This window comes from Barbatula barbatula (genome assembly GCF_947034865.1).
Source record: "Barbatula barbatula genome assembly, chromosome: 18".
Taxonomy (NCBI): Eukaryota; Metazoa; Chordata; class Actinopteri; order Cypriniformes; family Nemacheilidae; genus Barbatula; species Barbatula barbatula.
Genome location: NC_136781.1, coordinates 568,803 through 582,545, shown reverse-complemented (window position 1 = coordinate 582,545; position 13,743 = coordinate 568,803). Strand labels below are relative to the sequence as shown.

Here is a 13,743-nt window from a genome sequence, read left to right as displayed (position 1 = left end):
TTGCTATCGTGAAATATTTACCCACAGAGCATTGTGCCAAAACAATAACTGCCGTTCAGTGCGTGTGCGTGTGTACTGACCTCCATACGAGGAGACAGGAGAGATCTGTAAGGGGTAAAGGTCACTAGAGGTCACAGTCTGCTCCTCATTTTCTGTCACCACCTCGATGGTCTGACACACATCAGGCAGGTCATTGATGATCAGCTGGTCCTCCGCGGGACTCTGCCTACCCTCCTCTGAAGACAGTGAAGAGAGAGAGTGAAGATCCCGGAAGGGTTTCTGGGCTTCCTGACTCAAATAAACCAGCTGAAAATCCCTCGATAAATAACTGGCGTACTGTTCTCAATTCAGTGTGCATTACAGGCCCGTATCTGCACTAGCACTGATAAGCAAACACACGGTAAGCTCACCTTTAACACCATTAAAGAGCGTTACAGAGAAACAAAGAACACTGGACACGAAGAAACAAACAGCGTGTCAAGAAGAGCCGGATAAACAGGTCCACGACACAAAGACTTTAATGCTGCTGCGTTCTGAACACACGTCATGTCAATCAAACAAATCTGATTGACACAAACACACACGCATCAAAATCATGAGGCATCGCATTTATTTCCCACATCACAGTAAAAAGCTCTTTACTTTCTTACAGCTTGACCATTTGTGGAAAAGCGAAACTGTTTAAACACGGAGGTCAAATCAAGAGGAAAGTTCTGGACTATTCATAGGTCAATAATCAAGTGCAAACACACACGAGAGATGTTCTCCGTGTTCAAACACAGCACATGCTCTTTGAAACAATCTCAAAGCATGATGGGAAAACACTCATGTTGACCGGATCTGTATGATAATAAACTAACGATACTTAAGGAGAATTATTTCATGTGCTCAGCATTCATATAACAGTGCTTGTGTTTTCTTTCTAAAGACTTTTGAATAATGCGGACAGAAGCCATTGTGAGACACTGGATGGGTTTAAAACACAAGCTTCCTCTTTTACACATTGACCGTCTGTAAAGGAAATCAAAGGTGATTATATGGAGAATAGTGCAAAGACAAAATTCTGTAAAGAACTACTGTGATCTTGTGTGTGTGTGCGCGCGCGTGTATGCAAACTAGAATGGGAAGGGCAGCTGCAGAATAAACTCATATAATAGGCCGTTGTAAGTGAGGCCTAAAGCATTCTGGGTGTTTGCAAGGACACAGAAGAAATGCTTTCGTGTGTTTTCATGCACTCCAACATCGTCTATCACATCGCAAATCAATTCAGCCCTTTCAAGAAAACACATGATCCATTTTTACACATCGGTTTATGAGCGATCAACCGATTCTGTCTCAATGACCTGATTTTGATATTTGTGTATGGGCTACGCGTGTTGTATCTGTTTTATTCTGGTTTAAGTATATATATATATGTGTCAGGTTTTATTACGTATGATGTCTTGTTGTTCTTTTATTGTACAGCACTTTGGTGGTTGAATAAATACAGTTGAATGAATGAATGATTTAAACTAAACATGAACACCTGTAGATTTCTCTAACTGTAATAATGCGGCCAGTGTTATCAATGCAAATGTCACATGCTAAATAATGAATGAACATTGCATAAACAACAAATGAAACACACAAGTTGTGGTGTGTCAGTGAGGAACAGGTTGGATCAGAATGAAGTCACATGACACGGGTACAGGTGTACAGGAAGTAGTTTTTTACCTGTCTCGGAGTAATCCGCCTCCTGCTTGACTGACACCGGGAGCTTACAGGCGGAAGAGCGATTACTGTTTTCCCAACCCGACGGCACAGGGCCTGCTCGCACTGCCTGCAGCACACACAAACACGCCTGTATCATCTAGCATCTGTGTTTTCAAATCTTATTCATCATGTTAAAAGCGAGAATGCGTGAGATATTACCTTAACTTTTCCATCTTTCTCGGCCGCCCTCTTCTTACCTGTGAGAAAGACACATCACTTCATGTCAAAAATACATCCTGGTGATTAGAAAAAAATGTTTTACATTGAGAAAATGAAGACGTTTTCCCCAAATATGACTCAAAAACTGCCCTAAAACATGAATCCGACAGATTTAAACACAATGATTTTACCCAAACCACTCTTAAACACTTTTTATCATGCATTTCTTTTGGGCTGTGCAACCCTTAATCGCGATTAATCGCATCCAAAATAAGAGTTTGTGTTTATATAATACCTGTATATGTCTGTGTACTGTGCATATAAATTTAGTTTTTATAAAACAAAATACAAATTTATACATTAAGGAAATATTTAAATGTATTATTTATATTTTATATTTATATATCATTTAAATGTATATCAACATTCATTTATTTTTATATTTTTCTTAAATATATACGTGTGTGTGAATGTGTCTATAAATACAAAATGAATACACACAGTACACAGACATATACAGGTATTATATAAACACAAACTCTTATTTTGGATGCGATTAATCACTGCGCAGCCTGACATTTCATTACACAAATATCTGAGATCTGTGAAATGAAAGCTCGAATATGAGTATGTATGTATGTGCATTATTGACGGACCTCTTCTTGAATGTCTCTCAGACGCAGAGAGCATCTTGTACACTCGGAAGGCGTTTGTCCCCTTTTTAATGCTTTTGTCTTTCACCTCTTCAATGTCCGGCAGAGAGTTCATCGCACACCGGAAGTTCGCCTTCCACGTTTTGGGATCCGGTTTGTCACCCGGTTGATATTTTCCTGAATGTTTTCGAAACCAGACACACTTAAAATACAGAAAGAAACTGTTCGCTATCTGCTTTATCTCTTTTAATGTGCATTCAGCACACAACAATATACACAAAGCATAAGATTTATGGTTTCCTGGAAGCCAAAAGCCTCCACACTTACGATAGTTAAACCATGAATTCACAATGGTTTTATTGGTTCAGAGTAACCATATTCTACACATGGCAATTGAAGTTAATCTGTGGTTATGCAAACGAAAATCAACCCCCTCTTAAATAAAACATGAGTACCGTACTTTTAAAACAATAACACCATGGTTAGACATGACGTCACTGATGGGCAAGAATTCCACACACACTCACAGGGTCCTTTATGTAAAATGTTATAATGTTAGACATGTGTTATATACTGTATATCTGGCTGATGATTGATGCTTGTGTTTGCTCTGCACCTGTATGTATGGCCCAGTTTCGGAAGAGAGGAGCATCTTTCTCCACATCCCAGCCGTGACGTGCCGCATGCATCCAGGGGATCTGGAATATTCTCTTCTCCTGCAGGCAAACAGCATGCAAATGAAAACACACCACAGACAGACCTGTCACATTTATATCACCCAATGAGAGACGTCAACTCTCAGTGTTCTCATGAATACTGCCACGTGACAATGTTGTTTAAAGCTTTAAGTATAACGTTGTGTCAAACCTGCGTGAGTTTCTTTCTTCTGCAGAAAACACAAAAGAAGATATTTTGAAGAATGTTGACAAGCAAATGACACTGAACTCCATTGACTGGCATTGATGGACACTGCTGAGACGTTTCTCAAAATATCATCTGTTGTGTTCCACTGAAGAATGACTCACATACAGGTTTGCAAACACATGAGTAATAAAGACCGATTCACATTTCTTGTCTTTTGAACGTGTCCGAATTCACTTTTGCTAGTTTAACGGCGGGAAATCGGTCGGTGCGCCCGGGTGCTTGATCTAAACGAGTTGTCCTGAATTGATTGTGTTCTTTGGCTGTAATGTGCGATAAACCAATCAGAGTGTCATCTCCCATTCCCTTTAGGAGCCGGTTGTACAGATTCACTATTTACATGGCGGAATTGGGAAGAGCAGACGCAAAGGGCACAAGCAGACAACCACAATCATAATCTTTTTCATTTTAAATAAATACTTGTCATTATTGTGTGCTTCTGCGCGTCCCTCTGTGTGTATTAACCGGCCTATAGGTGCATATTCCTAACGCGCTCTTTAAATAACTCAAAAAATATTGCACCATTGACTTTAGACCAGGTTTGAGTTTTTTCAGTTCCTCAACATAGCAACACGCCAACAATGCGCCTGAGCACGACTCTTTTTTTAGACCATCATGCCCATGGGGGCACAAATGAGCGCGAATGCATTTGCTCTTTAAACAACGCGGAGCAGGACTACAAAATGAGATCTGCGTCGGGCTGAAACTAGCAAAAACACTTGCGATACCCAGAGTGTAGAATAGGGCCCTAAATATTTTGGGGGAACTGTCCCTTTAACAAACCACATGTACAGTACCAGCAGACAGAAATCATCATAGTAAGCAATCGTGCACGTACCTTGTTTACCCATTTTAGTCCCGGTATTATACTAGAGTTTATTTGCTCTTCCAACCACGGTCTCATCCGCATTCTCTCCACTGGCATTGTGGCCTATAGAAAGTGAGAGAGAGAGAGAGAGAGAGAGAGAGAGAGACATTTGTATTCTGTCAAATGTTGACTTTTCCAATTTAGCATACTGTTCCTGTAAACGCAGGAAAGACGATGAGCAGCTTTGACCTCATCCAACTGAATCATAAATGAATGAAATTTCTTCCTACAAAAGTTCAAAAAGTAAAGATGAAAGACATGCGTGTGAGTCAGCTCAAGAATGACATGACAGACGTAAAGGGAATCTGTATTCGTGTGTCATTATGGTGATATTGTATTGTTTCTGTTTTACGTTTTGAGATTACCGTAACTACATATATTAATGTCAGAAAAGTACCTTGAGTTTAAACGGAACCATTGAATTGAGCCGCTGAACAGAATGTAAAGAGACGGAAAGAATTGTCGTGGCGGTCAAACCTGTAATATTTGTCACACATGATGACAGACGTGAAGAGATTCTTCAGTTGCTCATTAACACGTTCAAGCTCATAAACGGGTTTGTGGTTCACAACAAATGAAAACTCAAACGCAAGACGGTTTCTCCGCATCTCGAGACCTTTGAACCGTGAGGATCCATCAGGGAAATGTGATAACAACACCAACAAAACAAGAGACACGTCAACAACACCGACTGACAACACACATCATCCTTTACCGTGATTTAACTAACCAAGTAACCAAAATAATCACAAACTGACTCTGGACTCACAACAATAACAATAACAATGATAGCTGGAGTAAAACTACAGTATTAAAACACTACACTTTTACTTTAGTAAAACCTTAATGTGGGCACAAGGCAGGCCAACAACACAAAAGCACACACACACACACACACACACACACAATAAAATGTCAAGCAAAAACAACATAACACTATATTACCAACAAATTATGCCTTTAAACAAATCAAAACACCACAAACAACATTCATTCAAGTTCACTATGGATGCAAAGGTTCAATAGGTTCAAGCAAATTCCCTTTACAGTGAGTCCAGTTCACATGTTCATAACAGCCTGTCTGACATCATCATCATCATCATCATCATCATCATCATCCATATGTTCCTGATTCTTTCATTCACGTCAAACACACACAGCTCGTCAGTACTGTACCTCCTGTGTACTTTGCATTGTGACGTGAGGGTCCCGATCATTACAGCAAAATACACCAGACGAGTCCAGCCTCGCTAAAATAACTCTGTTAGTGTTGACAAGTCGAGTCAAAAGTGAAAATAAATCTCCGCGACTCCCATCGGATCCAATGAGCCCATGACTTTCGATTTTACCCGCACATCTGCACTTCTGTGCGTGAATATCCACTTGTACGTTCGGTGCGTGCACGAGCCCCATAAATAAATGCGGAAATGCGAGTTTATTACCTGCCGATCGCTGCGGGAATAAACGCGAAGAGTCTCTGAAGTCTCTTGGAAATGTGTTGTTTATGATATCAAAAGGAAAAGTCAGATGGATTTCATTTCGCTCTTCAGATCGAAAGCAAAACAAGTTAAGGAAACAAGCGCTTGGGTGGAAATCCCCAGTGTGTGTGTGTGTGTGTGTGTGTGTGCGCGCTGTCTAGAGGGCGTGAGCGTTTTGCGTGCGCTTCCACTGCGTGTTTACAAACCCTACTATGGAGAACGCGGCGTCGTTTCATATTAACGACGTCGAGACACGTTCGCGCACCGATTGGCTAATATGTAAGGTGTCAGGACGAATCACTGAAGAGGCGTGTGAATATTGATAAGAGAGACGTAACCGAGCGACTTTTAGATATGTTTCCTGTAACATGTTTTAATATCCGCCTTGAACGTGTTTACTCACAATAAAATAATAATAATAAATGTAAACGAGCGACTTTTAGATATAGTTCCAGAAACATGTTTTAATATCCGCCCTAAACGTGTTTACTCTTAATACAATAACGATAATAAATGTAACCGAGCGACTTTTAGATATGTTTCCTGTAACATGTTTTAATATCCGCCTTGAACGTGTTTACTCACAATAAAATAATAATAATAAATGTAAACGAGCGACTTTTAGATATAGTTCCAGAAACATGTTTTAATATCCGCCCTAAACGTGTTTATTCTTAATACAATAACGATAATAAATGTAACCGAGCGACTTTTAGATATACTTCCTGTAACATGTTTTGATATCCGCCCTAAACGTGGTTATTCTTAATACAATAACGATAATAAATGTAACCGAGCGACTACGGCGGAACCTACTTAATATTCATAAGCTATGCCTTCGTCATAGTAGAACTCGAGGGTCCGTTCATTGGCTGCAGGATGAAACGAGACAATTTCGTTTTCACTTCCTCGTTGTTTCGTTCTAGCTCTTAAAGGAGACACGGTGGGCGTTTTACTTCTTAAATCACGACAAATGGCATACATATGTATAAAACTGTTTTCTATAATAAATCAATGAATATCTGTCGCGCGACAACGTTCATTGATCTGTACGAAGGTTACCTTTATTTGAGTGTAAAAGTTTATGCAAAAACGTACTTATTTGCAAGGGAGTGTCGTGCAACCATGACAGTAGTTTACGTTAGATTGTCGGAAAGAACTTTCTCTCTAGGGATGAGAGAGTTAAACGCAATCCTGCCCTCTGCGCGCGCACACGCTCTTATCTTATCTGGGCTGCCAGCCCCGCAACTCCCAGCTTATGATGCAACACGCGCACTCCAAACAACACATTTGAGACAAAGTGCACTTAACTAGAGTAAAACAGTTGCTAAGTAACCTTTTTGTTGTTGTTGTTAAGTCATCTTAAACCATTTACAAAACAAACCCAATAATTTACTGACCCCCCCCCCCCCCCCTTAAACACACAGACTGAGAAACGAAAAGGAAACATCTTGATGGCGGGTTACAGAAACGAAACTGCAGCTCGGTTTCAGGTTGTTGTTCTGCTTTCTGTTCCAGTTCAGAAGAACACGCCTCGCTTTCAAGAGCGCGACTGAAATGTGTAAAAGTCTAGCGCCACCTGGTGTTGCTGTCATGACGAAAGAGATGTCTCACATCTCACATAATACCATATAGTCAACTGTACTAACAGTTATAGACACCGCAGAGCTAGTATGTTATTGCATACATTTAAGGGGGCAAATATTGTAAAACTACTGGGAACAAGTCATGAAAAATATATATATATATATATATATACAGTGACCATAAAACATGATTTTTTACCACAATGTGTCATGGCACTACATACTGTAACTACATTTGAAGCATGCATGCAAGGATGAGGACATAACTCCAATTGAACCCTTATATTTTTGTTCTAGAATATCTTTTTTTCTTCCTTTTAATTTTTCCCCCCACTGATGTGAATAACAATCTATTTTGTAAATAGATTCAGTGTTGAAACGTAAAGATAACTCAAAGCAGAACGTGCTGATTACTCTTGACTGCTTTTAAAGTTTTACTTAGTTTTTCTTAGAGTGTAGAAGTAATATACCTGAGCGTGTTACAATAACATTTGCAGATGACACAGCAGTAGTGGGGTTAATACAGAATAGGGATGAGTCCAACTATAGGGCCTGGGTGGATCAATTCGTAGACTGGTGTAGGTCGAGCTGTCTTCATATAAACATAAATAAAACTAAGGAAATAACAGAACTGGGAGCCAGCCCAATCAGTGTATGGTTATAAATGGAGATGATGTTGAAATTGTGGCCGAGTACAAGTACTTCGGCGCAATAATAGACTAAGACAATTGTCATTGACCAACAAAAACAGACTGAGCAAGATAGTGAATTTGGCCAGCGAGGTTGCGGGGCAAACACTAGACAGTATGGCTATTACCTGTGAAAGAAGGGTGTTGAAGAAAGGTCGAGCAATTAATAACGATATGTCACATCCCCTACACCAGACATATGAGTTGTTGCCATCAGGAAGGAGGTTTAGGTTACCTTCTTTTAAAAGAAATCGGGCCAGTAAGTCATTTATTTCAACTAGCATCACATTGATGAACAGAAAGTTACCTGCACAGTACGCACAACTACACTTTGTTATCCCAGCTATGTGTAGTGGGGTTTGTGTTTTCTTGTCTGAACGTTGTTGTGTATGTGGGTGGATGGGGGTGGTTGGGGAAATTCTATTGTATATTTTTGTTTTGTATTCTGCTTTGTCTTTTGTATAAGTGTATCAGACGTGCTGTATGGTGCAGAACAATTTTCTGAAAGGAGAAATAAATGTATATATATCATATCAATTTATAGTCTGTTTAACATTTGACTTGTGTTTCTCTCTCCTTTATCTTAAATGTGTGCTTTTCAGTGATAACCACTGTTCGTGTGTGTATTTAGTACGTGTGCATATTGTGTATGTGTGTGTTTTCACCTTTTTAGTTTTTACTTGTATAACTTTATATGTTTTGCTTATAGTGAATATGTTTCACGTACAGCTGCTTTGTAACAATGAAAATTGTAAAAAGTGCTATATAAATAAAGTTAACTTGACCTGAATGCTTTTAATCATGCATCAACATAAACAAAACACACAAACTACTTAATTAAAAGTTTATTTATCGTAAAACATCGTGAGTGTATACGATCAGAACTCGTGTCTTAATGCAGCAATGTAATCATTTTATACACAAAACAATTATAAAGTGCTTACAACCCATTACAAGTTGAAGTAGCATTATTAAGGGAAATATAGTTCTTTGGTGAGCATGGACACAATGCATGGCATCTGTTTCATGCCGCTGAAGCCGGGCAGATTGGAGGCGGATTTAAAGTCCAGCGCTACTTTGTTATTGACACGTGTCAAGATCTGTATGATCTCCAGCTTCCTGCCGTATCTGGACAGCATTTCACACAGCGATGTGATGAACCATGAGCCATTAGAAACATTCCTCCAGGAATAATAACCTGGACGGGCAGAAAGTGACATGGTTATGTGTGCACTGTTTGTTCAATCTCACAAATCAAGAAGGCATTCCACAGACATTCCTTAATGTCTTCTGTGTTTGTTTTATTTCCTCCTCTATTAAGGTACTTATATTACATAATTACAATCTAAATAAGAAGAATGTGTCTGTCTGATACAGCACCTGGGGCAGTGGAGAACGCATACAGAAAATCTGCCTCGATTGGAATCTTCGGTCCTTCAGTGGATTCCCCAACACTATCAGTCTCTATACCTGCATCCAGAGCGTCTCCTCTGCAGGCCTGGACGTTCAACACCAAACACACACACAAGTTCATTGTTTTTCCAGCAGAGATGGTATTTGCAGAAAAACCACAGTATCCACAAATGTACCATTTACACATGCGCGCACACACACACACACACACACACACACTTTATGTGATGGAGAATTATTTATATTTTTTGCGTGTTACAGATTTCTTAACAGCTAGATGGTTCCTGAGCCACACATTAGGTCAATCAAAATATGAATTAAATGTTATACTTAAAAAATTTAATTGAACCCCTAGTTTAATTTTAATTTTGTCCCTAGTAAAGTCTGTTAATTTAGTTATTACTTTTTATTTCGTATCGTTATGTTTAGGCCTATATTTGATTTTCATTCTGTGTACAAGGGCCCCTCACAAGTTTTTCAGACGTCTTGGAACGGCGCTGGCTGTGGGAATATGTCTTTTTGAGTAACAGAAGGAGAGTGCTTTCTGAATTACAATGTCACAATCTAAGGACGTCTAAATGGATTTTGTGGCAAAGATTTAGCAAGATTCAGTGTGCAAAACAACATGTGCATCACATGTCAACAGATTTGGGCGGATAACAGAGGTCTTAAACTTAATCATGACATGGTAAAAGGTGACGCTCACCTGAATGATGAAAAGTTTGGGTTTCCCAACCAGTGTGGAGCAGCGATCTCCTCTGAAGAGTTGAAAGATTTCCTTCAGCTGCATAGAGCCGTCTGTGCCGTAGATCAAACCATCATCTCCATGACTCAATATCACACAGACAAACATCGCTGAATGACTGTGATCTTCCTGAGACACTGGTGACGGAAACGGTCAAGATTGCATCACAGGACAAATGATTTGCTTCATAAATGTTGAGTAGCTCTGTGCCATGCCAAACAAACCTTTGGTTAGAATATCCTTCATCTGCAAGACACTTTGGTCATTTCTGGTCTTGATTTTGAAGCCCAGATTTGAGAAAACCTCCAGCGCGTTCTTTGCATCAATGTCTGTACCGTTACGAACTCCCATTCCTGCATCACAAATGGAAATCAAACATTTAGAGTAACACCAAACTAAACAGCTGTTATCTGGTCCGTCTCAGCAGGCTGCTGTGCATATTAAATAAATATATTTGCAAACAAAGTTTATTCAAATATATGTTATACATTTTTTTTTAATCATGATGAAATATCTCCAGATGTTTTAGATCTTACCAGTTCTTTTCAGAAAGTTCTTGTTGTTGATGATGACACACTGTCCCAGGTTGGGGTGCTTCAGGTTGTATTTAAAAGAGTGTGAAAGGGTTTTGGCATCTGCATGATCCACTCCATGACCCGTGGAGTGTGATCCCCTGAGAAACAAGAGAATTTCCCGGTTTATTCACTTCTGGATCACTTAAGTCACTTGATTTAGTCACATTCAATCAGCAGCTGCCTTTAGCACAGATTCTGGCAGTTGCGGCGTATTTCTGAGAAATGTAATTACAACATTGTTTATTTGTGTCCTTGTGATCATACAATATTCAAACGATTACATTGTAATTATGCACATTGTTTGTAGTTCAGCAAGTAGTGACTTAAAACCAACGTACATACAGTAGCAACCGCAGCTGTTAATTGTTATTCAATAAAACCATTAATAAATCAATTTATCAGGTGTACTTTCACAAATATATTAAAACTCCATAAATCACACATACTTGTTCATGTCTTCTCTGGCATCTCCTATGTCCGTCATGACTTCTGCAGAAACACAAATATACCCAACATCTATACTGAGATTTCAGCGTGTTTTTATCTCTATTGAGTGCACGTTTGCTACTTTCTCACCAAACATCACTGAAACATCACGGCAGTAAAGATTTGAATGATAAAACATTCAGTAACACAAAAAAATTATCATAATAAACAATTGTGTTCTCTATCTTGGACAAAACATGATTTTGACATAGGAATCAATTGTGTATGTACTTTATTGCTATATCTGCTGAAATTCTCATAACCGTAACGAGTGAATTATATGAGCTATGCCTGGTTTGGCAAGGCTGCGTCCTCCGGAGGTCTCGTTTGAAGCCTGCGAGATCATCGAGGCCGTCTCGTTTCACAGAAGCAGGTAGGACACTCCGTATGCACCCTTCTAATACTCTACTTCCTTGAAGAAAAATGGTGATTCATAATTCTAAGAAAACACCTCCTCCTTTCCCCTGCATGTCATGTTTCCAGGGCATATTGTTATGATGTCTGCCAGACGAGACATTGTTTACAGTTTGTTCCTGTTTCTGTGCCTTTATGCTTAAGGATCTCTTTTTTTAGTTCTCACAGGTTGCTTTTCTCTGCTCGTACGATGAGATCTCACAGGTTAAAATAAAAACTCCAGAAGATCAAAAGAGTAGTAGGTCAGTGTCTTTAAAGACAGACCAATGTGAGAAAACATTCCTTTAAGAGTGTTTTTGGTCTTATTCCAGTAAGATTTGATGGTGTTTAATTCTTCCCATACAACAACAAACACACATTAGCAGAGAACCACAGACACTTACAGTTTCTAGTAAACTCCCATTATAAACATTAAATCCATTGGAATTTCTGTGATTATTTCGAAGTTATAATATGACTTAATCACTTACCTACACGACATACACATTTTCTTCAATACCATGTTACTGTTGTGTTAATGTATTAAAACACTCGAACCAACAACTTATCTGAAACAAACACAGACTTACCACAAGCGAGATAAGTTGACTTCACGATGTCTTATGTGAACTTTACCGCGTGAAAGAGAAATTGAAACGTTAAAGCCTCCGGCAAGTAAAAATATTTTTAGGTGTGTTCACCGCAAATCAACCTGCAGATGACATCAAAGTACCGCGAGAGCAGACCCTTGCGTATGCTTCTTTCTCGCGATACTTTGATGCCAAAGCCAATCGGTCTCAGAGTCGCTTGAAGTGCAAAACTCTTTTATTTTTACGGCGAAGTTCCTGCTACGTTTGAGTTCGTGAATATGAATCTGTTAACAAACAAACACGTATAATTAACGTTGTCTGCCATCCTTCAAACGGCGAGGGTTGTTGTTTATTAATGTTAGTAGTATCATTTATTAATTTTAGTAGTATTATTTATGTTTGGTTTGTGATGCGCGCTATACGTTACAGTAGAGCGTGAGAGAAGTTATCAAAATAAAAGCCCGGAAACCTGAGGCTGCATCATGCGGAGATTCCAATTGCAGGCGACATACGTCATAATGAACGTCTCATTTCATAGCATTAACTATTATACATTTATATTATGGGATGTATACTTCCTCCTTTGTCATGTTCCTGTTCTAAGCATCAATAAAAAAATAAAAATATAAACTACTATACAAATGTATTTGAGCATTATTTTCAGCTAAAGCGTAAATTGTTAAACATGCTTATGACTGGCGAATGTAATGCTCAGTTAACTGAAATATATCCGGTTTGATGACGCGTGCTGCCTTCAAATGCGACCTCCGGAGGGTTCAGCCTTGCATTTGAAAAACACCCCCGATGACGTGACGATAAAAATAAGTTAAACAAAATGAAAAAATTGACATTAAACATAGTAATACATAATAACGCTGTTATAATAAATGTATGCCAACAAATGCTAAAATAAAACAATTATTTGAATGATTCACTTATTTGTCTTAATTGGAAGATTAAGTTTTAATTAACGCATTTGATTGGTTAAATTATGTATTCTTTACTTTGTAGTTATTTAATTAATTAATTTAGGTACTTGCCATTTTTTATTTTCAGCAGTTATTAAATTTTTTGTTTAAATTGTAAATTGGCCCTATATAGCCAAATACTTCAAGTTCATAAAATGACATAAAGTATTGAAAATATAAACACACAAATAAATAAATGAATGTCTTCGGAGAGAAATTCAATTGTATTTCTAAAGCACTTTTCATAATGTGCATTGTGGCAAAGCCACTTTACAAAATATAAAAATATGATATATCAAGATAATGATATAGAAATATAAAAATATATAAAAAGACAAGTGAAAAAATGACGATACTGCTTTTAACGTGTGTCTGATTTCTGATTGAATGAAAAGGCTCGTGCTGTGAAGAGAAAGCAGGGGGTGTTGTGTGTCTATTGTTCAGACAGAGCTGGAGTGTGTGTGTGT

The 13,743-nt window shown here is 38.5% G+C and overlaps 2 protein-coding genes across 10 annotated transcripts in view; both read right to left on the bottom strand.

The window, feature by feature from the left end:
* irf2b (interferon regulatory factor 2b) overlaps window positions 1-6,609 on the bottom strand; it is a 12,098-nt gene extending 5,489 nt beyond the window's left edge. The window contains exons 1-7 of one of the 6 annotated variants that reach the window (XM_079479712.1): window positions 5,530-6,606; window positions 4,324-4,416; window positions 3,181-3,280; window positions 2,568-2,741; window positions 1,912-1,949; window positions 1,714-1,819; window positions 50-236 (exon numbers count right to left, since the gene is read on the bottom strand). In XM_079479712.1, the coding sequence (XP_079335838.1) occupies window positions 50-236; window positions 1,714-1,819; window positions 1,912-1,949; window positions 2,568-2,741; window positions 3,181-3,280; window positions 4,324-4,416; window positions 5,530-5,766 (935 nt within the window). In that variant the 5' untranslated portion in view covers window positions 5,767-6,606. Of the gene's footprint in view, window positions 1-49; window positions 237-1,675; window positions 1,820-1,911; window positions 1,950-2,567; window positions 2,742-3,180; window positions 3,281-4,323; window positions 4,417-4,750; window positions 4,981-5,529 lie in introns of those variants that run through there. The other 5 variants (XM_079479713.1, XM_079479711.1, XM_079479709.1 and 2 more) reach the window with 5 other exon arrangements.
* A 2,269-nt stretch (window positions 6,610-8,878) lies between these two features.
* Window positions 8,879-12,816, bottom strand: casp3b (caspase 3, apoptosis-related cysteine peptidase b). 4 transcript variants are annotated; one of them, XM_079479391.1, is made up of 8 exons: window positions 12,778-12,816; window positions 12,309-12,348; window positions 11,286-11,328; window positions 10,801-10,937; window positions 10,489-10,617; window positions 10,226-10,401; window positions 9,487-9,604; window positions 8,879-9,304 (listed from the first exon to the last, which is right to left on the bottom strand). In XM_079479391.1, exons 3-8 carry the CDS (start codon window positions 11,321-11,323, stop codon window positions 9,078-9,080), a joined length of 825 nt encoding a protein of 274 aa, XP_079335517.1. In that variant the 5' UTR covers window positions 11,324-11,328; window positions 12,309-12,348; window positions 12,778-12,816; the 3' UTR covers window positions 8,879-9,077. The 4 variants fall into 4 exon arrangements, with proteins under 4 accessions (XP_079335517.1, XP_079335516.1, XP_079335514.1 ...); XM_079479390.1 differs by lacking the exon at window positions 12,778-12,816 and adding an exon at window positions 11,557-11,737 and having other exon boundaries at window positions 12,210-12,311; XM_079479388.1 differs by lacking the exon at window positions 12,778-12,816 and having other exon boundaries at window positions 12,309-12,431.
* Between the last annotated feature and the right edge of the window lie 927 nt (window positions 12,817-13,743).